Raw genomic sequence first — 26,243 nt, 5'->3', positions numbered from 1 at the left:
CTCAGGATGTTGTCCCAATGGCACTGTGTCCCTTCCTTCCTGCAAAGCCCTATTGTCTCAACCCCACACCAGCCACTGCCCCACTGCGGAGCATGGCAGTGCTTTCTAGACCGACTCTCAGCCCCGGCTCCAGGGCTGTCATTTGAGCTGACAGGCAGCCTAGCAGGCAAAAGAAAGAAAGACTCTGGGGGCTTGACCAGATAACCGCTGACCTTCAGATCAAATTACAACCCTGGCGAGAGAGCTGGAGTCACGGATTCTAGTCCTGACACTGACCTTCCTCATTCAGCAACCTCCTGGCTGCTCTGGGCTGGGACAGTCTCTTCATAATGGAGGTAGGTGGCATCTCAGTTAACTACCGAATCGTGCCATTCGTTGGCCACCCGCACCGTGACCCTGTGTCCCATGCGCTACAGTGTGTTAAACCACAGCCACGCTGGAGGCCACCGCTTGCCCACTGGCTGGGACAGGCTTAGAGTGGAGCAAACAAGAGTGGAACAAATAATTGCATTTCCAGGTTGGCCAAAATATGCCCCCGAAACCACCCCCCCCCCCCACACACACACCTGTTTATTTTGGGTCGAAACTGACATTTTTCAGCTTTCCTCACCAAAACAAAACCTAAATATGAAAAATATGTTTGGGGGTCAAGCAAACTGTTTGGTTTTTTTTGACCCAAAACAAAATTGTGTTTGTTCCATTATGTTTATTACCCTTCTAATTTAAACAAACATCAAAATCTAGCCACATTTCTAAATGCAACATTGTTTCAAAACAAAAGTTAAAATGACTCATTTTGAAAGTGCCATTTGGACTTTTTAAAACTTTTTTTTTCATTTTCTTTTTGTTTAGCCACAACTATCTGCTGAATTTGCAAATAATTTCAGTTGCTCTGAAACTCCATGAGTAGACAAATAAGCTACAAGACTGAACATTTCCCCCCCACATCTATTTTGAACAGGGGGACTTTGAAAAGGTGACTTGGGGAGGTCTACAGTGCCACTTGCGGCCACAGTCTTTGACACAGCGGTACAGTCTTTGGAGACCACAATTCCCACAATGCAATGCTAGTGGGGGCACCTGGGAACATTGCATGCTGGGACTAACAGCTGCAAGCATGCACTGTGAGAGGAGAGAAACCAGGATCGGATCCATTACGTGGAGACTGAAGAAAGGACCTTAGGTTGCCGAGACCAGCAAAGTCCGAGTGGTTGTGCTACCGACACTCACCCTCTGCTGTAAAGCTGGTTAGGACTGGTCACAAACACAAGCAAAGCAGGCAGCTATTCCCAGCCCCAGCACAAACTCTGTTCCTCATGGGATGGCCCTATCTCTTTCTGTCTCCAGAGGCAGAGACAACTCAGGCTGGTCTGGCTGCAGCGGGTTTAGGAGTAGCAATGGCGGGGGAGGTTAGTAAGCATCAGAGGGGGAAAATGCCTCATTAATGACCCTGGAGCCACATGCGCTAGGGCAGGAAGCGTGGCATGCAGTTAGGTGGACGGCTCAGACCCCGTGCCCCGTTATTATCCCAAGGCGAGATGGTTAGGACGCCTCGAAGAGATAGAGAGAACAAACATATTTACCATTAGAAAACGTCTGGGGGGTAACGTGTTGCTGGAAGTGCCTCTCCCCTGTTTAACATTATAAAAAAGTCATTTAGAAACAGTGTCCTGCCTTTTCAGCGTTTCCATTCGTTCGCATGCTCTGCCTCAGAGCCGCAAAGCTCTCGTCCCTTTCCCCCGCCCCAGCATGCCTAGTGCAGAGACCTGAGCGTGACTCACCAAACCATACCCTTGCCCAGCCCGTCGCAACCCAGAGCAGACCGCAAGGCCTGCCACGCAGAAAGCAAGACTGGCAGGATTCAATGGGGGGGGGGGGGTGGGGGGAGTGAAAGAGGGGGAGGTGCAATGAGAAGTAGTGTTAGCTGGTTAGTATTTGACCTGTCTCCTCACTAGTTAGATGCTACTGCAGACTAGCTCTTTATGGGCTGCTGCCTGCATAGCATCGCCCACTCAACATGGGGCAGGATGCAATTTAGGGGGGATGTGTAAGGGGTTGTGATCTAGAAGCATGTGTACTGGGTCCAAGGGAGTCTGACTAAACCTAATCCAGCAATTTACCAAACTAAACCAATAGCAGCAAAGATTAAGGGGTCTTCATTAGGCCGCTCACTCTAGTGTAACTTGATCAGTTTACAGTCCATTGAACTGCACTGGGGCCAAGGAGGAGCAAGCCCAAGCAGGCCAGCCTTTTAACGTACATCCTTTTCTGCTCCTTCATCGGACAGCAACTTCCACGCCCTCGTGCCCGCCTTCTGGCGTATAACTGCCCATCCTGGGAATCTGACCCCGTATCACCAGCTTCAAGTCACCAGCTGTGTTCTGCCATCAGCCGCATGGCAAATGTCCCTGTGGGCTGAACCCACCCAGCCTGACAAGGGGTGGAGCAGACCCCGGGAGAGAAAGGGAAGGGGAACACAGCCAGGCTGCAGGATGCAGGGGGCTCAGGGAGGGGCAGACCCTGCCCAGCAGGGTGAAGATAAGCGTGAGGAAGAACGGGCCCAGAGAAGGGGCTTAGGAGTAAGCAGTATGGGACGTGAGACAGGCAGTTCCAGGGAGGTTGAGGCCTGGGGCAGGGGCTTTAGGGAGGCCAGGTCCCCAAGTGAAGGGGACACACATGCTGGTGGGGTTGCTCTGGGGAAGCAGAGGCCTGGCAAGTGGACAGGGGACAAGCTAAGGAGGCCGGAGCCAGAGCGCTGAGGTCGGGGGTGGGAGAGGGAGTTTGGAAACAAGGACCCTTGGGTTGAACCCACCTCCACTTGCAGAGGAGTCCCTGGGGGTCTTGTGGTGGCAAGGTCCATGCCAGCCCAAAGGAGGCCAAGCAGAGAGTCACAGCCAAGCTGTAACAGACCAGGCCTGGGCAGCCTCAGAACGGGGGTCTGGAGCAGTCGGAGGGGAGACAAAGCTGTAACTGCTGCTCCCCTTAAAATGGACGGCTGAGGTCCCAGGGCCTTCACTGGGTCAGGACTGGGCTTAGCCCAGGCTTCAACCTTGCTTCCCCACAGGTGCTCTGCGATCCCAGTCTGATCCACAGCAGCGGGCCAGAAGGAGCAGGAGGAGCCATTTCCCCATTCCCTGCACCTCAGGGGGTCTGGCCGAGCCAGTTCACTGAGCAAGAGCCAAGCTGCTGGGCTTGACCCAAGGGAGCAGGAGCCTGGCAGCACAAAGCAGGCGAGCATCTGGGCAGCGTTCCTCCCCACGCGCCTGAACAACGTGGAACTCATTATCCCCCGGGATGGCAAGGCGACAAGAGCCTCTGAGCACAGAGCTTAATGAGAACCAAACTCCAGAGGCAGGCGAGGCCGTGTGGAGAGGCCAGGCGGAGCCCAAGAGAGGAGGAAGGTAAAAGGGAAAGGCGAGAGGAGCGTGATCTGTTCCCTCGGCTCTCTGCAGCATGGGGAAAATTCTAACCGGCCCCCGGGCCTTCCTCTGCTACCCGGCTGTGCCCCGAGTGTCCATGCTGGACGAACCAGGGGTTGGGAAGGACGTAGGACACAAGGGCAGGGGTCCAGGGCAGCACTGAAGGGGGAGCATCTCCGGCACCGCCCATCTCTGCGACTGCATAAAACCTCGTGCTTCCGTGACTTGTAGATGTGCCAGGGAACGCTGACCTCTGCCCCTCCTGCCCCTTCCCATCATATAACATCTCCCAGCCGCTCAAGCCAACTGCACTGAGGCAACCGTCGGACACCCCCTCGGGCACGGCCCTGCACCTCCCATGGCGGGTGTGGGGACAGACGGGAGCCGTGGGGAACGAGCCGGACTTCCCAGGGGGCAGAGCTGCCTGTGTTACGCTGCCCCTATTCCGGCCCATGGAATGAGAGGGATGTGAGGCTGGAGGCGGTAGGCGGGGGGCAGGGAATTAGGTAATCTGATCCAGGGCTCAAGGTCAGTCAAGGGAGAGGAGCCTTTCCTGGTTAACTCACTGACTTGACCCCAAAAGCTGCTGCCAGCCACAGTTTGGTCGGGGCCATTCAAAATAAATGGGGTGGGACTCAGCTCAGGGACAGACGCCCACACAGCAGAACGCACTGGCACAGCCGGGCTGCAGGCTACACAGCGCCTGGGTAAGCTGCCCTGCTTGGCAAGACCCCGGAGCTCCGGTCAGGAAGGATCTATCCCGCACGCCCCTCTGTTCATTCCCGGCACTGAGGAGACGGGCTACAGCAGCATGGCAGAGGACTCACAGCATCCTCACTATGAAAGACAGAAAAAGTCCTAGCCCAACGCCAGGCCCCTCTGCACCCAACGTCAGACCCTGTCTCAGTTTCTCCTCCTGCCTGATGATTCTATTAGCTGCTGAAGTGACTCTCGTCTGCAGCTCACACCCAAAGCCCCACCCCAAACACACACAAACCCAGGTCTTTGCCCCAGACACCTGCACTGGGCTCATGCCTCCCTCTAAAGGTCTTTCCACCTTCAATTATCTTCCAGCTCACCTGGGATCCAACCAGCCCCTTCATCTTCCCCTGGCTAGCCACAGAGGTCTCTAGAGAGCCCACACTCCGCTCCAGGTCCTCTGCCCGGGGGACCTGACACAGCCAAACTATCTATCCTGATGTGCCAACGCTGCCCAGGTGTCTCCCTTTATTGCCAGCCCTCCTGCTCTTTAAAGAGCACCGACTCCTCAGATCCGCTCCCTGGAGTCCCCTGGCCAGCTGCCCTCTCCTGCTCTCAGTCCTGCCCTCCTGCATTCCCCACCCGGTCTGGTGGATGCAGCTGACTCGCCGCTCCCTTATAGGGCCAAATCCCAGGTGTGCTCAGAGCAGGCCTGCCATGAGCAACTCCCCAGAGAGAGGAGGCGCCAGGTTCTAAACTGATACACACTAGAACTCGTGCTCATTTGGGATCACTGGAGACCACAAAGCTGGGGCTGCGAGAACACTGGGCATGGCGCTCCCGGTCGGATCTCCTTCCAGCTGGTCGAGCAGTCCTGCTTGAGAGGAAAGCCAGCCCTCACCCCACCCTTCTCCCCGTGCCCTAGGCATGGCTCACTCTGCAGACCACCCTTCCCTCCATGCTCCAGAGCTCCGGCTCTTGAGGCATCTCTTCTGGGTGCCTGGAATGAGGGGGGAGGGTGTGTTCTTTCCTTGTCTCTGGCTCCCTGCCCATCGGGGTCTACCTCTTATGCCAGGAATGCCCATAACCTCCTGGACCAAGCACAAAGGATTCTGGGAGCATCTGAGGAGAACCAGTTGCACGTGGCTGCATGTGGGTCACTGTATGATGAAACTCAAGCCCCACAGCCAAAAGACATGTAGGTCCCTGCTCTGATCTGGTTTCTTGCTGACTCACAGCTCCGTCTAAGCTCCCAGCTGCATTATGCTCCACCCGACACACATCCAGGAACAGCCTAATTCAGAGGTGATGCAGCTGTTCCTTTGGATTCCAAATCTCTGATGTTGAGAGTGAGTAAAAACAAGGGGGCTGCAGCCAATGTTCCCTCCAATATTCTCCAAGCATGTGCAAAATACATGTTGTTACGTGCACGGAGGCACGAGCACATGTGCACCACATGTAGAAACATATGCTCCTGGCTGTGGGTGCTGTGGGCACTTTGCTGATTAGATGGGCGGCATCTGAATCTCTCCTGAGTGGCTGCCCAAGCGCCCAGCGTACAGGGAACACTGGCTGCAGCATCAGTGAGAGCAGAAGGGAGAGCAGCTGCCGAGCGGGTGGGTCAGAGGCTGGTAGCAGCTTAGAGCCGCGTTTCTCAAACTCTGGGTCCTGACCCCCCGGGGGCAGTGGGGGCTGAGCCATACTTGCGCCCTGGGCAGCGGGGCGGGGTGCCCCTAACCACTTCAACCAGGCGACCCCCCCCATAGCTTGGCACCCTGGGGCAGCTGCCCGGCTAGACCCCCCTTAATCCGGCCCTGCCTGGGGGGGCACGAGCAATTTAGAGGGGGGGCGCGGTCTCACAAAGTTTGAGAACCCCTGACTTAGAGCCCTTTCTCCCCAGGCTGAGAGTCCCAATCCAGGCCTGCCAGCAAGTGAGGGCTGTGATGGGGCCAACAGGCAAAGGGTTTGGTGGGACCAGGTCCATCCCAGGTGCGTGTCACAAACATCACCCACGCTCCTCGCTGGCAGCCTGGTCCACACAGACTGAGTTCTCCTCTGAGCCCTGAAGGGACCCTCCAGGGCAGGAGCCCATGGGTGGGGCACCTTGTCCTGAGCAAGCCTTCATCTGTAGGGCTCACTAGACACTCACCAGAGAGAGAAAACCTGCACTGCAGCAGAGCAGGGGCAGAGCTGGCCTGGGCGGAGAGGGGGGGTGTGCTGTATTGCCATGGGAGAGCAGCGTTGGCATGTTGGGGGTTGCTGGATTGCCATGGGGGGCGGTGCTGGTGTGTCGGGGGGGGCTGTATTGCCCCAGGGGCGGTGCTGGCGTGTCGGGGGGGGGTGCTGTATTGCCCCGGGGGCGGTGCTGGCATGTCGGGGGGGGGTGCTGTATTGCCCCCGGGGCAGTGCTGGCGTGTCGGGGGGGGTGCTGTATTGCCCCCGGGGCAGTGCTGGCGTGTCGGGGGGGGTGCTGTATTGCCCCGGGGGCGGTGCTGGCGTGTGGTGGGACCTCACACCACACCTTACGGGAACCCTTGAGCAGGGTGCCTGGTGTCTCCCACAGTGACAGTGTCTCACAGGGGTCTCTCCGCATTCGGAGCCACTCAGAGTACTGGGGCCTGGTGCTTTTCTCTGACCTGTCTTACCAAGGAGCGAGCCCTCCCGTGTGCGAGCCTGACCCGAGCCAGGCGCTGCTGAGCACTTTAATCCTCAGGGCGCGGCAGGTTTGGGGCTTGCTGAAAAGGCTGCTTCAGAGCATAAACATAAATCCATCAGGTCATCAGCCGCCCCTCCCCCCGTCCCGGAGCCCCGGTGGGGCTGGCCCCGGCTCCGCTCACAGGCATGTTATTCATTATCCGCATTTTTAAAAGCGGCAATAAAAAGCAGAAAAATGAAAAACACCGGCCGCGGCCCTAGTGAAACTGTCACTCAACCGAAGCCATTGTGCTTCCTGCCAGCTGGTGTGAGCTGAGGGGGACCTGGATGTGGAGTCTGCTCTCAGGGGCCCTTCATACTCACCGCATTCAATTTCAAAGCCCCCGGCCTGGGGAGCAGGTTTACACACCCCGCACTGGAAAATGTATTCCCCTTGAAATGCTGAAGCCTTGCAGAGGAAATGGAGAAGGACAGGGGCAGGGGAGCTGCAAGGGCAGCTGTGTGCTGAGACCCAGTGGTAACACAAAAAAGAGCACTTATAAATCTCCAGGCAGGTACCTAAGTCTCCTGCCTGACTGTAAATCTGCCCAGCTGGGCAGCCCTGTGAGGAAGGTGATTGACAGCCTGTAGTCATGGATGGCAGCACAAGCCGGCACTGCTGGCATTCCAGGCAGACGCTGTTCATGGACTCTGATGCTACCCAAAGTGCCGGGCTAAATCCTGCCCCCGCTCACACCCATCAGCACAGCCGGGGGCAGAATGTGGCTCACAAAGGCTGGATCAGCGCCGGAGGCTGCCCCAGTGGGAACGGGATGCTGTGTCCATAATTCCCACTGCAGGACGAAGGAGCAGCCAAGGGGATACAGCAAACAGACCCCTTGATATAAGTCCAGAGCGGGGCATCTGCAGCTAGTCAGGATGGGGTGGCCAGTGTTACCACTAAGACGCTTCCTGGCTATATTAAATTTCATACAGGGAGGTGAGCTAGTGGGAAGATAACACACATGTATTGACTCACACAGGACGATGTTTTCTAAAGGGCTGGGTAAATACGAAAGGAGTTTTTTGGCCAAGGTTTCCAGAAGTGACTGGTGATCTGGGGGCTCAACTTGAATGTCTGAACACTGAGACACTCTAAAAATCAGGCCCTGAAAGCTCTGTCTCCTAATTCCCTACACACTTTGGAATATCTCCCTTCTCAAAACGTTATCCTGAAGCCTCCAGTGAGGACCTCAGAACACTAGCTAGACATTAAGGAATTAGGCTCCAGTGCCCTGGGAGGTAGATATTAGCCCTGTTTTATGGGGGTGGGGATAAACAGAGGCACCTACCACTGATAAGACTTTCCTAAGGTTACAGAGTGAGTCAGTGGCAGAGCTAGGAGTCGAACTCTAACCACTAGACTTCCCAGCCATGGAAGGAATAGTTATGCTAGAGGATGGGAGGAGTCCTGTCCTGTCTGATTTGTGCCCAGTTCTAGCCTCAAGGAAATACACAGAAATATTTGGGAAAATCAAACATATTTACAAAGACAGTGAAGCATGGAAAGGTGCAAATAGGGACCTATAAAGCAGTAGGCAGGTTAAGTGACTAAGTGCTATTGAAGCAATTATAATTATGCACCTAAGCAACTGTAGGTACCTCATTACCTTGAAAAACCTGGCCCCTCTTCCCTTTCCCAATTAAGTCCATAGAAAAACAACTACTGACTTCAACAGGAGAGAGATTCCCTCAAGGCGATCGACAATCCAACTTATCATACCATGGGCACTAGAAAACAGGCTTTGTCATGAGAGTGCAGAAATGCCACTAGGGTACGGCTCTTCAAAGAAAGGCGCGGACAGCAAACCTGGCAACGGCTGCCCCTTTTGCTTACATTTTACTCCTCGTTCAGTTCATTTGAGGGAAGAAATCACTACACTTCGGGGGGTTAATGAAACAGGAGGCATAAGCATCAATGGTTCATAAGGATTAGCTCTGGCCAGGCACCTTTTTTTGGTTAGAGTAACACCATGGTGATTGGAAAGTGGAAGGTAGGAGGATCAAAAAGAGGCTGAAAGGCCATGGAAAAAAGAGCAATAAAGAGCATCAGAGCCAGGGGAGGTACCACAGATGCTAATGTTATTAATTATTATTCATCATTTCTATTGCAGTAGCATCAATGAGCCCTCGTCCTGGCCTAGGACCCCCTAATGCCAGGCACTGTACAAACACAGAATGAAAAGACTGTCCCTGTCTCAGACAGCATAAATCTGGTCTAGTTGAAACTCTTCATTAATGATGCAAAACCAAGGGTTATTACATTTACAGATAATTATCTATGGGCGGAATGGAAAACACCAGGGAGAAGAGAGGGATTCCAAGGTAGCCAAAGTGACTAGCAACATGATCAGAAAACATGGCAAACACAACATACGTCAAGTCAGAGGAAATGCAAGCACTAATACCAGCAGGGGCACTATCTTCCAAACATAGCTCTGTAAAGGGAAGGAGAGACTGGAGAAGCAGAAGGGCTGGGAGACGTCTAGGGTGGATAGTGAACAGTAATTTAGACAGGCAATTTGCATTGCAACATGGCCACACAGAAAAGCCTGAAGCAAATCCTTTCCCATGAGGTTGATCCTGCTTTCTCTGAAGTTAACAAACTTTGGCATTAGAACAGATCCATATGGCAGCCTCTGGTGTAAGAACAGTCGGGATAAATACCCTGGTATTCAAAAGATATTGACAAACACAAGTGTTCAGAGGGGAAGAATAATAGCAGTAAATGAGCAGAGAAATCTACCGGGGAACAGGCTGCACATACCGGTAAACATAAGGAAGGAGTGAGATTATTCAGGGAAGTGAAAGAGGGTAGAATGAGATGTAATGTGATGAAATTAAGGTAGGAAAAACGTGGGGTCTGAACATTAGGAAAGTCTTCCTGTAGTGAGATCTGTGAGGACGGGAACTTACCCCCGGGGGCAGGAATGGGGGTCCTCTTGCTCGGGATGTGTAATGCCTCGTGTGAAACAGGGGACAGTCCAACAGGGCAAGGAGAGGGACAGGATGGACTTTTCCAGTGCTAACTTGTGGGATGAAGCTGCCTCGTGGATATGTGTGTAGGGCATTTTCTATGCCTGCACAGCAGGGGCCTGAAGAGCTAAATCTCTCAGTTGTTTTTAATTCCTTTTTTATTTTGCAATAAGAGCTAACATGTTTACAGCAATTTGTGGATTTAATCACTTCCCAAATGTAACGTTTTTTTAAATCAAATCATCTGTTAAGCTGTGCGAGCATCTGAAACGAGTAAAACTTCTATCTCTGTTTGATGTTTTACAATTTGAAAACACACAGAGAAAAAAGCCGATTTTGGGGGTGGCTGGGTTTTGTTTTTTTGTTTTTGCAAGACAACTGTTGATGGGCTGAGAGCTCATAGTGCCAAGTTCCCACTGGGAACAGACTCGCGTCCAAATCTTAACCCCTCACCATCCTTCCCCAAAGCCTAGAGGATAACACCACAAGGGAAGATAACAGCTAGCCCAGATCAAAGCTGCAGATTCCCCATTCAAGGCATTCAAATTCTTTTCCTAGAGAACTCTTCCAGGTGTCTGCTCAAACATGCATGAGTGTGAGAACAGGACTGGGTGTGCACATGCAACAACCTACATAACTATATGCACAAGAGCATGTGAATGAATGCCCATGTACCCCAGACAGCTGTCTGCAATTACAACACATGCAGGGTAATATAGAGAGATCTATAAATTAATTAAGCCTGCACAAAAGACTCCTTTCCTTGCGAGATTACTTCGAAATATCCTCAAACATACCAAATCCAATTCTATTCCAGCTCTTTCTTTCTTAACACATAGAACTATGAAAACCTCTGCTGATACCAAAAGAAAATGGATTTCTTGTGGGGAGAAAACTCCACCATGTCTTGGAGGCCTGAAAAGTTGGTACTGTCAGTGGGATGCAGAGCCAACTGTTTGACTATAGCTAGAGCAGAGAATAAACCTTACACAATAGTGTGGATCAGCTCCATACAGCTCTGGATCGCTGGCTAGGGAGTGTTACAGTTAGGTAGGAGAGGGAGCATTCAATGACCGTTAGTTTAGTCTGGGGCAGCAGCCTTGTAAGCTGGTAGTCCTAGTGCAAGAGCACAGAGATCCACAGCCCAGTCAGAGCCCCCATGCAGGCAGGTGTGATCTCTGCTACCGCGCCCACCTACCTATGCACGTTTTCCCATCCGCATGCAGCACAAACTTCACATGGCAGCCGCACTTGGGCCCTTGGTCTGTGTCGTCACATGTGTGTTGGCACCCTCCGTTTCCATAGTTGCAGGTCACTGCAGAGAGCAAAGAACCCACAGTCGAGACGTCGGCAAGCAGAGCAAGGAGCAGTTTCCAAACACACACGTGGTTTCGGAATGCACACGAGCAGGGGAACGCAGGCTGTCTAGGTAATGGAATCACCACCCCAAATGGGCCCTTGATGCCAGCATCCCGTCCGCCACATGGAATCAGGCTAAATGATCCATTTAGCTAGCCAGCCTCAGCAGGGCCATCTGACCCAGCACCTGCAGTTCAAGCCATTTCGATCATCGCGAGGGCTGTAAGAAAGGCATTCTAGTCTCTGCCCTTTCTTCCCAACCAAGGCAAGCTTTGCACATGGACACTTCCCTATTGGGAACTAGACTGAGGCTCATCTTCCCAGCTCCTTTCATACAGGCCAATGCACCATCCCATGGTAGCAGCTTTCAGTTAACACCCAGCGAGGCCACGTCTGAACAGGCGTTCTAGCGGTGGGAGGCTGAGTGCCACACAGAAAACCAGCCAAGCGGAAGCGGGAGGCATGAGTGATTCTAGAGTCCATCCGCTCTAGAGCATATCCCCCAGGTTGTGAGTTCAAATCCACTGTAGGGTGAAGATTTTCAGATTCGGGGTGCCTGACTTGAGACATTTTAAAAGGGCTCGAAAGTCAGAAAGTGCTGTACGCCTACCCATGAAAACGAGGGCCCCTTATAGTGCTCAAAGTTGGGCCCCCAAAATTGTAGTTAGTTTTGAAAATCCTGGCTCAGATTGACAGTGACTGAAAGTCACTGTCCCTTTCATCACTACTTGGAGGACAGTATCTTAGACATTTCAAAGAGCCAGTAGAGAACTGGCATTGTGGTCCACCGGTAGGTTTCCTGCCTATGGTGCTGGAGGAACCAAGTGCCAATCCCAGGAAACCCAAGCAGCAGAAATGAAAACACTAGTTCTTAGCTTGGAGCAGGTGGAATGATCTAGCTGAGCACAATGGTCCTTTTTGGGCTCTATAAACAGCCCCAAACACACAGAACAATGGGGTTTATCTCCAAGCTTGCTCAGGAGATCTTGGAAGGTTTAAACTAGGGATGTTAAATATCGGTTAATTGAACAGTCGAGTAACCTCTGTGCTAGGGTGCTAGGTGCTCTGTATTAGAGGCAGCAGCATGGGATGCCAGGTGGAAGATGGTCTCCGAGAGAAGCCAGTTTAAAAACCAGCTCCCCTTGCGGATCGGCTGCCTGTCACTCCACGCTGCTGCCTCTGATGTAATTCTGGTGCGAGCCGGAACTGAGCCGAGCTGCCTGGCTCCTAACACACTTTAAATTCAGAGCTGCAGTCCCAGACCTGGCATGAGCAAGAACCGAGCCAGGCTGCTAAAAAAATGTACTGGCAAGAGGGAGAGGGGGAGAATGCGTGTAGTCTATAGCATTAACCGATAAGCTTTTGCTCATCAGTTAATCGGTTAACTGACTACACTATTACATCCCTAGTTTAAACTTAACATTTATGAAAGGACTTAAAATCCAGGTTTGCAGACATTTTAAGGCTAAGAAGTAATTCTACCGAGTAGCGTTAATCACCCAATAAAGTCTATGCCTAACCATTAAAAGAAATCATCAGTCATGTCTAAGTCTCTGTCGTTCCCTGCCACTACCATGTGGTTTCTTGCACCTTTCCCATAGTCATCTATCTACTACTTGCCAGTGTCAAAGAGCGGGCTAGAAAGGCAGCTGATTTGGCCCAGCATGGTACTGCTCACTCACTAATGAAGCGGAGGCATGGGATTTTCAAAACTCTTATGCCACTCTGGTGCTTTGAAAATCCTACCCGATGTTTTTAAGGAGGCAAGTTGCTCTTTTAACTTAGCCCAGAGGAGAACCTGCTTGCTGGGTTCAAACTCCCTTTCATCCTTGCTGCTGCTGAGAGCAAATAAAATAGTAATCAAAGAAATAAAAGATTTTGAAAAAAATTAAAATCTTGGCAGCCCCACGAAGCCCTGGCTTGAGATCAGAGGGGCTGACAACACTGGAGATGACTCTTGCGGTTCTCTGTTGACATCTTACTCTCTGTGCTAGGGTGAGGTAATACTTTAAAACTAAAGCTGATCAGACAACAGGCTCTGATTCGGTGTAAGCCCTTGCAGCCTTACACCAGCGGTGACTCTGGCCCATCGGCTCTGCAAGAGAACAAGCTCCGAGGTGCTGTAAAGTGGGAACCACGGGATTCTGTAAACATCCCACGGGGGATGTTGAGCCTTTGGGACCCATTTTAATTATTTCTGCATGATGTGGGGTGGCTCCAGCCTGGGCCGGCCGCAGCCTGCGACCATGAACACAATGGCACATGCAAACCACTGGCAAGCTGGGCAGGCAAGCGCAGACATCTGCAAGAGATACTGCAAGGGCAGGTAAGGGGGCTGGCTGGAAAGATGGCCTTTAAACCTTGGAAAATGGACCCGTTTGGAAACTGGGTGTCATGAAGCTTTTATTAGGAGTCAGGACTCCTGGGTTTCATTTCCAGACAGTGGCAGGAAAGCGTGGGGCAGTGGAACGTGACGTGGTCTAAGGGCAGAGGGGTGAGGGATGGGCGTCAGGACTCTTGGGTTCATTACCGGGCTCAGAGTTACAGCCTAAAGCAGGGTGACTGGGTGTCAGGGATCTGGGTCGGCCCGGGACACGGGAGAGCAGCGTGGGCTGGTGCTCAGAGGCGGCGGCCATGGAATCAGGACTCCTGAGCGTAGTGCTCAGTGCAGGAAGTTTGGAGGCCAGGGGGCGTGGGTTCGTTTCCTCGGGAAGGTGGAGAGTGTGGCCTAGAGCGGGGTCTGGGAGCCCGGAGAGCCACACCTCTTTACAAAGGAATGGTGGCTGCCATGGAGCTGCCTCGAGGCTCCAAGCCCAGGCTGGAGCCACAAGCAAAGGTGGGGGCAGGAGCAGCCAGGCGCGGGGTGCTTACATTTGCAGTCCCGCTGGTTCTTGGTGAGCTCGAAGCCCGGGCGGCACTCACAGGCGATGCCGCCCTTGGGGGTCTCTCGGCAGATGTGGGCACAGCCGTGGTTCTTGTTCATGCAGTTCATTCCTTCTAAAAGAGAGAAGAAAGCACATAAAAGCTGCCCTGCTCCTCGAGGGCCAAGGCGGGCCTGGGAGGAAGGGTACATTTCTCTCATTCCAGCCGGGACCACTGTCTCAGAAGGGCCTGTCTGTCAGGCGCAGCCTAGAGCCAAGTGCAGCCCGCACGGACACCTCTGCTGCCTGTGAGTGCCTGGCGGGAAGCATCCTGCAGCCCTGCCTAGGGCTCTCTGAGGACAGGTACCCACATAGCCAGCAAATACCAGCCCACCTGTAGCCTTACATGCACGTCCCCACCCCAAAATGCCTTCGGCTGTCTTCAAGCCCCTATCTGCCAGCCTGGAACAGGCCCAACCAAGGCATGCCTCACCCACCTTCCAACTCTAGCCCCATCTTCCCTCTTCCCCATCACCACCCACCCTTAGCACGCCCATTCCCACTTCCATACACCAGCCATCACCCCTCTTCCCCTCCCCCACTGTCCTCCGCTCTCAGGGCCCATTTCCCCTCTGTTCCCGCTTTGCCCACCCCAAACCTCCTCCCCATGCTCAGCCCCCACCAAACATCCCCACCACACTCCCTGCACCCAGTGTCCTTCCCCTCTGCCCATCCCTCCCCCCACCCAATGCCCAACCACAGCCCCGCTGTTTATCCTTCCCCCGTCTGCTCCCCACTGGCCTCAGCAGCCAGGCAAAGCTCTGCAAGGAGCCCAGCCACAAGCTCAGGGCAGTTTCCCTGGGAGGGCCGACCAGCTCCAGGAAGGCCGGGTCAGTGCGCCAGAGCAGACACTACGGTCCGGGCTATCCAGGCTGCAAACTCACAACCCTCAATTATTTTGGCTTTTGCTCTGTTCATGGATGCGGAGTCCAGAACTCCATCCCTGGCCTGCCAGCATTCATCACCCCTGCCATCAACCGGAGCTGGTGCCGGAAGGGCCATGTCCCCCTGGCTTTAGTGCCCGAGTTTAATGCCAGTTTAGTTTAGTGCCAGGAGGGCTCGGAGCAGCCTAAGGGCTGGGCAGGCCTATCACAGTGACGGGGCAGCTGTTGGGGTTACGATGGAGCCTTGACATTGGCTCCAGCCACAGCAGGGAGTGGGAGGGGCTGCAGGCCCCTGGGGTCACGGTGCTGACCTAACGGCCTGGCCAAGCCACCCAGCACCCTCCATGGGCCCACGGTCCTGAGCTCTGCTGCCGGCATCAGCGCTGGTCCCTTCCACTCCGTGCTGTCGCTGTTCCTCTTGGCGGGCTACTGGGGCTGGGAGGGAGCGTGGGCTCAAATCTGCCGCGTTGTCCCTGCCAGACACTCTTCCACACTCGCTGCCACTGCTCACCCGCGGCCTCGGCTGCCTTCCCCTCGCAGAGCCTCAGCTCCTGCCCCAGAGCAGCCCTTAGCCGCCTGTGAGACGCCAAAGGCACAAAGGATCATACTGGAACGACCAGGCACAAACGCCACTTGGAGACTTTGTCAGTGGGGCCTTAGGAAGGCTGCAGCTCGTGGGCTGAAGTCCAGCTTATGCCACAGCCCACGGAGAAAGGCTGCTGTCAAACCACATGCAGTGGCGCCAGGACTCCTGGGTTCTAGTGCCAGCTCTGCCAATGGCTCATTGCACTGCCTAGAGGGAGTCAGTTCCTTTATCTACGCCTCAGTTTCTCCATCTGTAAAACAAGAGTGAGGGAAATTGCCCCCTTCTCCTCCCACCCCGTGGCTGTGTCTAGACTGGCAAGTTTTTCTGCAAAATCATCTGATTTTGCAGAAAAACTTGCCAGCTGTCTACACTGGCCGCTTGAATTTCTGGAAAAGCACTGACGATCTCCTGTAAAATCATCAGTGCTTTTCCAGAAATACTATGCTGCTCCCGTTCGGGCAAAAGTCTTTTTCCGAAAGACTTTTGCGCAAAAGGGCCAGTGTAGACAGCACAGTACTGTTTTCCACAAAAAAGCCCCGATGGCCATTTTGGCGATCGGGGCTTTTTTGCGGAAAACCGCGTCTAGATTGGCCACGGATGCTTTTCCGCAAAAAGTGCTTTTGCGGAAAAGCATCCTGCCAATCTAGACGCGCTTTTCCGAAAATGCTTTTAATGGAAAACTTTTCCGTTAAAAGCATTTCCGGAAAATCATGCCAGTGTAGACGTAGCCCCCATGTAAAACAATTGGCGTGAATCAGCCCAAAACAGGATCCTTACTGGCCACCAGAGGGACACACACTAGGGAAAGCAACACCCGGAGGGTCGTTTTATCTGCTAACACACCTTGTATTTGGCTAGAGAACCAGTCTATTGGCTTCTCCCACGGCTAAGCCGAGAGCGACCATCCAGGTCTAATCAGCCTCCTTCTCCTCTCCCCAAGGTGGCTCCAACCTGCAGCCCAGCTCATCCCATCCCACCCTCACTCAGGGTGGGGTTGACCAAGACGCAGCCCCGGTCCCATCAAGGCCTGAGGAGAGCAGAGATCCAGCCAATTCAGAGGCCCGACAAAGCAGCCCAGACTCAACTAGGTCTGGCCCAGTGTGAACAGCACTTATTGGCGTCCATGCCACCGGTGTTCCTTGTAGGCCAGTGGGGGGCACCCTGCAGCCATGGGAGGCATGTGCCCATGGGGGTTTTATGTGCGGCCCGCCAGACATTTTGTTCTGAGTTGCCCACGAGCCCCTTGCTTGCAGCTGTTTGGGGAGGGAGGGGGGGGGTGAGAGGCAGATAGTCGGAGAAGCCGGCCATGAGAGGGAGCAGACACAGAGTTCTTTGGGGCACAGGACTGGCTGATGACACAGGCTTGAGGACACTTGCTATTGCTGGTCTGTGCCGTGTTCAGGAAACCAGGTCTCTGCGTTCCTCCTCAGCAAATCAAGAGGACTGCCCCCCAAAAATACCTGACTCAGAGGGTCCATTTCTCCTCCTACTGGAGCCACACGCCAAGGCCCTGAATTCTGACTCAACACTTGGGGCCAAGGGGCAACAGAATTGTAATTTGCCATCCCAGGACAGGCCATATGGGGCCTGACTGCCAAGACAGACACCCCAGTGTTGCAGGAATGCCCAGCAGGGGCGGCTTGCACGGGAAACATCCCAGAGCTGTGCCCCACACACAGGCAGAGCAATGGGAACGCAGTAGGTCTGGTTGTGATTAGAGGCCTATACGCAGACACGCACATAATCAGCGCATTGTTTATGCTGGGTAATAAAGCACCCGGAGAGAGGGGAGAGGAGCCGGGGACCGGGCGGCAGCAGCGCCAGCCGGCATTCCCATTTCAGCGGGTGCCTTGAGGGATACTGAGGCAGTGGCGTGGGGCTGGCGGCAGGGTAACTTCTGTCTGTTGACAAAGGCTTGGCAACCAAGGCAGGATTTAAGTCCTGGTCAGTCTGAGAAGCGGCAGGGAAAAGGGCAGCAAGAGGGGGGAGGGTTTGGGGAGCTGCTGGGCTTATGGCTTTTGTTATCTTAGCCATGCTCACCCCTCCCCTTCCTGGCTCCCCACCCCCTCCCACACTTCCCCATCCCACTCACTGGACAATCTCCTTTTCCTCTCTGCCTCTCTCCGCCTGACCCCTCCCTCAGGCCTGGCCCCCAGGTTGGGGAGCTGCTGGGGCCCAGAGCCGGACAGGCGACAAGGCAAGGTCACCTCTAACCTCTGCCGCCCAAAGGGGGTACTGAATGGAACATTGACAGGAGTTTATAGAACATTTAACAAGGCCACAGCCAGGCACGGACAGCCCGGTTCCAGGCAGAGCCTGCGTGCTGAGCACTCCGACCTCACGGCCCATAGGAATGTGAATGGTTTACTGGTTGTGGGGAACTGGTGAGGGCTAGAGCCGCTTCAGCCCCATAGGGCCCTCTGCAAGCAGGGGCTGCTCTGGCCAGCCAGCCAGCCAGATCAGCCCCTGTCCGTGGGAGGCCTGGCTCCCCCGATGCTAGCAGGGGCTGCTCCGGTTAACCAATTAAACAGGATTTCACCTTCCTAGTGCCCGGCCCGCTGTGCAATGCAGAGATGCGGCCAGTTCAAACGGAGAGCTCTGGCCTTTGTGGGGTGCTTTAGGGTGGGAAAAGTGAACATCTTATGGGTGTTGCAGGGTAGGTCACTGACCCCGCTAAAGAGGTGTCAGCAATGGCAGCCTTGGGGCATCTGAAGGGAACTCTGAAAAACTAGCCAGCAGCCAAGGCAGTCGGGTGTCCCGGGGGGTGTCTCAAGGGAAAGCCATTGAGAGAAGGCACCTCAGGGGGTTGGACTACCCCGAATAGGGTCGGTGAGATGTCCCACACACCAGGAGTCACCCCGCTGGAAAACACAGAGGGGAAGTGGGGTCTCATGGGTAAAGCAGGGGCACGTGGGAGTCAAGATTCAGGAGTTCTGTTCTCAGCCTGGGGAGGAGAGTGATGCCCAGTGGCTGGAGCTGGGAGTCAGGACTCTGGGGTGCTACTCCTGGTTTGAGGAGAAGGGTGATGCCTGGGGACCAGGGCAGGGAGGGGGCTGGGATTCAGGGCTGCTGGGCTATATTCCTACTTCTGCCAGTGCCACACTATGTAAGCCACTGGTGGGCAACCTGCGGCCTACCAGGGCTCTGTGTGTGACCCACGAGACATGGAGTGTCACTGCCCATGTGCAGGGTTGCCAGGTTCCGTTGTTTTTCCTACGGGTGTTACTACAGTGACAGGCGGCAAAGCCAGGGCCCGGGAAGTGAGGGGCGGGCTGATTGCACCACACTGACTGTGAGAGCCGGGCGCTCCCTCTCCAGCCAATCACAGCGCTGCTACGGTTCAGTCAGCGCCCCTGCAAAATCTAGGGATGCCAGCGCAGTGAGCAAAACGGCCCTACCCCGGGAGAGGGTCTCGGTTCTGACGATCTCGCGGCCCCCTGAGACGAAGGGCCACTCATGCGGCCCACGCGCTAGCCTCGGTGCAAGCCCTTTGGGTGCCTCCATTAACCCTCTCTTTAAAAGGGGGCAGCCCCGTGCTTCAGGCTGCAGGTGGCTGTGCCTTTCATGCAATGCCTCAGCCGGCCTCTCCGACTCCCATGGCTTTGCTCCCATAGGGGGCTGCCTCGTGGCGTTTCCGAAGCCAGTTCTGCCCTTCCCTCCTCAGAGTCCTGTCCCCCCCCCAAACACAGAGCCGGCTCCCCTTGTGGGTCTCTCACCGTTTACGGCACATTTTAACCATCTCTCTTTAGAAAAGGGGGCTCCGCGGTGTCCTTTCCAGCCCCACAAAACCCGGCGCCCAGAGGCACACAGGCCTCCATGCCCAACACGGGGTGACCCAGGGAGACGGGCAAGGTCTATGATGCACTTTCTGGCCCTCTGCCCTGCCTCTGAGCCCCTGCCTTTCCCGGGGTGGTGCTCGGATGCAGGGTGCAATTCACCAGAGCAGGGCTGCGGGAGGAGCACGGCGCTTCTCCCAGGCAGCTCAGAGCTGGGGTGCAGGAACGTGGGCAGCCTGTGGAGTGCTACTCTCTGAAGAGGTGAGCCTGCAGGGACAGATCCGATGCAGCCTTCTGCCCAGCATGCCTGGGACATACTGCAATGCTGGACAAACTGACTGACCCCACGGGTCTGGCTGTCCAAAAGCAGGGGCAGCTCGCCTCCAGAGAGAGATGGGCCAGACCTCTGACAACGCTCCGCCATCATGTTCCTGCTTCCCCACTGTCACAGAACTAGCAGGGAAACCACTGGGTTAAGGTTTTCCGCATTAAAAATGCAAAGCAGACAATGTATCCGCGCCAATTCCGCACCAACGGGGACTCGACTCTGTGGCTCCTACAGTCGTTCCACACCTTGGCTGTGTCCCAGGTCCCGCAGGAACGTGTGGGCTGAACAGCGCGCAGGGCAGGGTTGTGGCTGCATACAGGCGGCAGTGTCCCCACACCGCAGCAAAGGGGTCCAGAGCTCACGGCACAGAGCTCTTTTCCTCTAATGGCCTTCCCCTCCCAGCCTTCATGGGGCTGCAGGTGAGTGCAGCTTGAGAGGCCGGGGGACATGGGAATGGATAGTGGTCTCTGGAGGGACAGGCTTCCCTGCGCCAGCCTTAGGGGAGGCAGGTTTTGCTGGCCAAAGCTCTGGCTATGGTACAGGTTGTTGGGGTTTTTTGACCCTGTGGTCTTGTCTCATTTCTTCAGATCCCCCTGATGCGACACCATCTGCCGGTGTCAAAAGGGTTACCACAGCTAAGGCTGGGTCCTGCCATGTGCACACCGTCCTCACATCCCCTCCACGGCCACGCCAGCGCAGAGCTGCTCCCTGCTGTATTCACACCGTCCTCGCATCCCCGCCACGGCCACGCCAGCGCAGAGCTGCTCCCTGCTGTATTCACACCGTCCTCGCATCCCCGCCACGGCCACGCCAGCGCAGAGCTGCTCCCTGCTGTATTCACACCGTCCTCGCATCCCCACCACGGCCACGCCAGCGCAGAGCTGCTCCCTGCTGTATTCACACCGTCCTCGCATCCCCACCACGGCCACGCCAGCGCAGAGCTGCTCCCTGCTGTATTCACACCATCCTCACATCCCCTCCACGGCCACGCCAGCGCAGAGCTGCTCCCTGCTGTGTTCACATCGTCCTCGCATCCCCGCCACGGCCACGCCAGCGCAGAGCTGCTCCCTGCTGTATTCACACCGTCCTCGCATCCCCACCACGGCCACGCCAGCGCAGAGCTGCTCCCTGCTGTATTCACACCATCCTCACATCCCCGCCACGGCCACGCCAGCGCAGAGCTGCTCCCTGCTGTATTCACACCGTCCTCGCATCCCCGCCACGGCCACGCCAGCGCAGAGCTGCTCCCTGCTGTATTCACACCGTCCTCGCATCCCCGCCACGGCCACGCCAGCGCAGAGCTGCTCCCTGCTGTATTCACACCGTCCTCACATCCCCTCCACGGCCACGCCAGCGCAGAGCTGCTCCCTGCTGTGTTCACATCGTCCTCGCATCCCCGCCACGGCCACGCCAGCGCAGAGCTGCTCCCTGCTGTGTTCACACCGTCCTCGCATCCCCGCCACGGCCACGCCAGCGCAGAGCTGCTCCCTGCTGTGTTCACACCGTCCTCGCATCCCCGCCACGGCCACGCCAGCGCAGAGCTGCTCCCTGCTGTGTTCACACCATCCTCGCATCCCCGCCACGGCCACACCACTGCAGAGCTGCTCAAGATACTGGTGATCATCACTAGCAGCAGTGGCAGGCAAGCCACATTGTCCATAATTACCACTGTCCTGGGTTCAAACCACACCAGTCCTGGCCTCCGCGCTGGCTCTGGAACTTCTCACTGTGCTCAGACCTAGCTCCTTTTCTGTGGCCCCAATTCTGTCGCTTGAGGGAGATTCCTCTCTTTGGTCCCAACACTCCATCTCTCTTTTGTTACCATGTGTCAGCCCTGCCCTGCCAGCCCTGCCCTCTGAGATCTGCTCTGCACACTCAGCACTTCTGGACGGCTTGTTGGTGGGAAAAACCGCCCACAGCTCTTTGCCTCTCATCCAAACAGTGGCTTCTCTTGCTTTTTATTGCTTCCATTTACGACCAGCCCTCCTTATGCAACCTGCAGCCACACCGCCTTGGAGTCTGATCCTGGCAGCTCTCTCCAGCAACGCTGGGTTAGTGCATTGTTGGGAGCCCTCCAAAAACCAACTCCAGGTGCTGCTGAGCGCGCCTGCTGCTGACTCTCTCGTCCAAGTTGGTACGGATGCAATGCCCAAAGACGGTGCACCCTCAGGACATATGCCGTCATTAAAGATGCCCTAAGACTTCATGCCAGAGAGGGAGAATGTGTGTTCTGGCTTGCTGGCCCCGCTCCAGGTTAGGAGAGCAGCAGCTGGCAATTTCACCTGCGCACCGGATTCTTCTCCACTCGCTCCTCTAAAGCGCTGTGCTGAGCTATTGGACAGCTGCTGTCTTCCCCTTTGGGGATGCCTGCATGTTCAGGGAGAGGCAGCAGTCCCCCTGCACTGAGCCTGTAAAATGCTTGGCATGACAGGGAATGTAAGTTACTAGCTAACACCACAGTGGAGATGCTAATAACAAACTGCAACCCTGAATAGTGATAGAACTGCAACCCTGGCAGCCCTTCTGTGCAGAGCCACTGTCGAGGTCAGGGGCGCAGCTGGCACCCCCTTTGGCAACAGGTGAGTCCTTGAAGCTCCACCGCATAGTGGCACTAGGACAATCATGACCTGCTCTGCTTCCCCTCCTGATCTGTGGCCTGTCACATCGATGCCTTGGTCTCACAGCCGCACTCACCCCTCTGTGCAAACATTCTTCTAGAGATGCTTTCTGCTCACGGGCTCTGATTTTGAGCCCCACTTGGCATGTGTCAGTGGGACTTGAGCTCACTGCCCTGAGCAAATGCCATATCCCCTACTCCCCACAAGAGCCCAGCCCACCTCCACCAAGTCCCTTATCTATCCTGTGTGGGCTGTCTGGTTGCTCCCAGGGTGGATGGAGTGGGACGCGGGCTGCTGGGGGGGAATGGACTAAGGCCCTATCCCTAAGCCACTCCAGAACCCACCCCACCTCCCTACCTTCAGGATGTCCCTTATTCTGCTTTCCTAACAGCTCCATCCCTGGAGCAACTGGTGTTGGCTGCCAGGCCGCTGCCTCAGTGGGCTTAGCGGGGTGGGAATGAGCCCACCACCATGAGCTCCAGAGGCTGATGCCCTATCCCCGAGTTCACTGGAGATCCCACTCCACCTCCCTATCTTCAGCAGGTCCATTATCCTGCTTTCCAAATGCCAGAGCCAGCTCCCAGGGTGGGCGGAACTTGAACCCACCACCCTGCGCTCCCCAGGCAGATGTAGTAACCAGGCCCCATGTGTACAGCTGTGCAGGTAGGCCCTTGGGGAATGCTAGCAAGCCAGCTCGTAGCCATGTCCCACCCCTTGCACGCCACACTGAAATGCAGCCAGCCCGGCTCTGCACTTGCCTACCTCAGCAGGGCCTCAGGCAGACTGTCAACTTACTGACCATTCTCTCTTCTGGGACACTCACACCTCACAGTCCTTCTCCCTCCCCTAAGATCGTTTTCCTCCTTCCGTCTGCGCCTCTTTCGCTCTCTCCTCAGGACACGTGCAGTGATCCTGCATCCGGCCTGTCTCCTTCTGCTTCGCATGGATGAGCTGCTCTCCTGTTTAGCAATCTGGAAGCAGGGAAAGGCCGTGCACCTCCTCAGCCTCCCTACTTTCAATGGCAACAGTCGTCAGCCACAATGAAACCACCAGGAAAAGGGGCTTCTTTAGCCTCATGAGGGACTATCGCTCCAGTGGGGACATGGACACAGCCTCACGCTTCCTAATGCAAGACTGGCCATTTCCAAACCTCCTGCCTAGCACACTAGAACTGGAAGGGACCCCGAGAGATTAAGTGCTGTCCCCTGCCCTCACAGCAGGACCCAGCCCTGTCTAGACCATCCCTGACAGGTGTCTGTCCAACCTGCTCTTAAATATCCCCAGTGTTGGAGATTCCACAACCCCCCTAGGCAACTTATTTCAGTGTTTAACCACCCTGACAGGAAGGAAGTTTTTCCTAATGTCCAACCTAAACCTCCCTTGCTGCAGTTTAAGCCCTTTGCTTATTGTCCTGTCCTCACAGTTTACAGAGAACAATTTGTCTCCCTCCTCCTTTTCGGTACTTCTCCATTGCTATTCAGCTGTCCCTCTCCATCACAGGCTCAGGCATGCTAGCCGGGGGTGGTTCCTCCTTCCTGGGAAAGGTCAGGAAGCTCGAGGTCTCCGCCACATCTCCAGGAGGCTGGAGATCAATTACTCAACTGGAGCCTGCAAGGCTTGTTGCCGGGGGCTGCTGATTTCAAACAGGCAGGGAGAGTGATCTGACCCAGGCTGGCATACGTACACGGTGCTGCAAACAGACCGAGTGCCTCCAGCCTATCGCCCACCGTCACAGCCTTCCTTCTGGACTCCAGCCGACCAAGAATCCACCCCGTTTTCTGGGCGTCCAACATTGGCTGGGCCAGGGCTTAGACATGGGCTGTCTGGATGACTCTGCAGAGCAGACGGGCCCAGTAATGTGCCACGCGGGTCAGCTCGGCATGGAAGGGGCTTGCTGGGCTGCAGAAGGGATGTGCCTCACACAGGAGATAAGGGGAATCTCAAGGGCTAGAGCGGGGTGGGCACAGCAGGGAAGGGGAGGCCATGTGGCTTCGGGTGGAGAGAGGGTCTGTGGGATGCAGAGTGACACATGACATCACTTTGTTGTCCTAAAAAGTGTTTTATAGAGAGAGAGATTAGAACCAACAAGGAGACGGCAGGATCAGCGTAAGTGCTGGCAAGCAAAGACGAGTCCTGTGGATTGGTGTGCAGTTTTTTGGTACCTTTTCCTTTAATAAAACACCCTGACTGTGGACCAAACGCCAGCCTCCAAACACAGCCACCCAAGCACCCCACAAGGCTGCTGCTCGGCACAACTGCCACGCTGGTGTAACCCAAACCAGCCACACTCAAAGGCTGCCGTGGCACAGCACAACAGGCGTCTTGCTCTAGTAAGTGTCTAGAGAACAACTGGCTGCAACAGCCGTTCCACTCGCTGACCTGGGATGACCACTGCCCCCTTCACCGCTGATGGACGAATGGAAGAGATGCTCAGGGATGGTCTAGATGGTGCTTGGTCCTGCCATGAGGGCAGGAGACTGGACTTAATGACCTCGAGGTCCCTTCCAGTTCTAGTGTTCTATGATTCTACAGGCCTGTTAGCATTAAGAGGGTGTTCAGGGAGAGCGTGGGGATGAGGGAGGTAACCTAGTGACAGCAGATGTGGGAAAAGCTGAAGTACTCAATGCATTCTTTGCCTCTGTCTTCACAGACTAGGTCAGCTCCCAGACTGCTGCACTAGGGAACACAGTATGGGAAGGAGACAGGCAGCCCACCGTGAAGAAAGAACAGGTTAAGAACTATGGAGAAAAGTTGGAAATACACAAATCCACGGGGGTGGAACTAATGTTTCCAAGGGTGCTGAGGGAGTTGGCTGATGTGACTGCAGAGCCCTTGGCCATTATCTTTGAAAACTCATGGCAATCGGAGGAAATCCCAGATGACTGGAAAAAGGCAAATGTATTGCCCATCTTTAAAAATCCAGGGAACTACAGACCAGTCAGCCTCACCTCAGTCCCTAGAAAAATCATGGAGGAGAGCCTCAAGGATTCCCATTTTGAAGCACTTGGAAGAGAGGAAAGTGATCAGGAACAATCTACAAGGATTCAACAAGGGCAAGTCATGCCTGATCAACCTGACTGCCTTCTTTGACAAGGTAACTGGCCCTGTGAACATGGGGAAGACGGTGGATGTGATATACCTTGACTTTAGCAAGGCTTTTCATACATTATTCTTGCCAGCAAGTTAAGGACGCATGGATTGGATAAATGGACTACAAGGTGGATAGAAAGCTGGCTCGATAGTCGGGATCGATGGGTTGTGATCGACGGCTCAAAATCTGGCTGGCAGTCAGGATCAAGAGTCGTGCCCCAAGGATCAGTTCTGGGACTGGTTTTGTTCAACATCTTTATTAATGACCTGGATGAGGGGATGGATTGCACCCTCAGCAAGTTTACAGATGACACCAAGCTAGGGGGAGAGGTAGATACACTAGAAGGCAGGGATCGGGTCCAGAGTGACCTAGACAAATTGGAGGACTGGGCCAAAAGAAATCTGATGAGGTTCAACAAGGACAAGTGCAGAGTCAGAAGAATCCCAATCATTGTTACAGGCTGGGGACCGACAGGCTAAGTAGCAGTTCTGCAGAAAAGAACCTGGGGTTACAGTGGATGAGAAGCTGGATAGGAGTCAACAGGGCGCCCTTGTAGCCAAGAAGGCTAATGCCATATTAGGGTGCATTAGGAGGAGCACTGCCAGCAGATCTAGGGAAGTGATTATTCCCCTTTATTCAGCACTGGTGAGGCCACATCTGAAGTACTACATCCAATTCTGGGCTCTCCTTTACAGAAATGATGTGGACACATTGGAGAGGGTCCAGTGGAGGGCAACGAAAATGATGAAGGGGCTGAAGCACATGACCTACGAGGAGAGGCTGAGGGACTTGGGTTTGTTTAGTCTGCAGAAGAGAAGAGCGAGGGGGGATTTGGTAGCAGCCTTCCACTTCCTGAAGGGGGGTCCAAAGAGGATGGAGAGAGGCTTTTCTC

The 26,243-nt window shown here is 54.9% G+C and overlaps 1 protein-coding gene across 6 annotated transcripts in view; it reads right to left on the bottom strand.

Moving 5' to 3' along the window:
* Nucleotides 1–26,243, bottom strand: part of SCUBE3 (signal peptide, CUB domain and EGF like domain containing 3) — a 106,691-nt gene that overhangs the window by 41,692 nt on the left and 38,756 nt on the right. For 2 of the 6 annotated variants that reach the window (XM_025181015.2, XM_006115649.4), the window contains exons 5-7: nucleotides 14,019–14,144; nucleotides 10,987–11,103; nucleotides 1,584–1,631 (exon numbers count right to left, since the gene is read on the bottom strand). In XM_025181015.2, coding sequence (XP_025036800.2) covers nucleotides 1,584–1,631; nucleotides 10,987–11,103; nucleotides 14,019–14,144 — 291 coding nt within the window. The remainder of the gene's footprint in view (nucleotides 1–1,583; nucleotides 1,632–10,986; nucleotides 11,104–14,018; nucleotides 14,145–26,243) is intronic. The other 4 variants (XM_025181016.2, XM_025181017.2, XM_025181014.2 and 1 more) reach the window with 3 other exon arrangements.

The sequence above is a fragment of the Pelodiscus sinensis genome, chromosome 27 (genome assembly GCF_049634645.1).
Source record: "Pelodiscus sinensis isolate JC-2024 chromosome 27, ASM4963464v1, whole genome shotgun sequence".
NCBI lineage: Eukaryota > Metazoa > Chordata > Testudines > Trionychidae > Pelodiscus > Pelodiscus sinensis.
The sequence above is the reverse complement of the archived record's forward strand: the minus strand, read 5'-3'. Positions and strand labels throughout refer to the sequence as shown.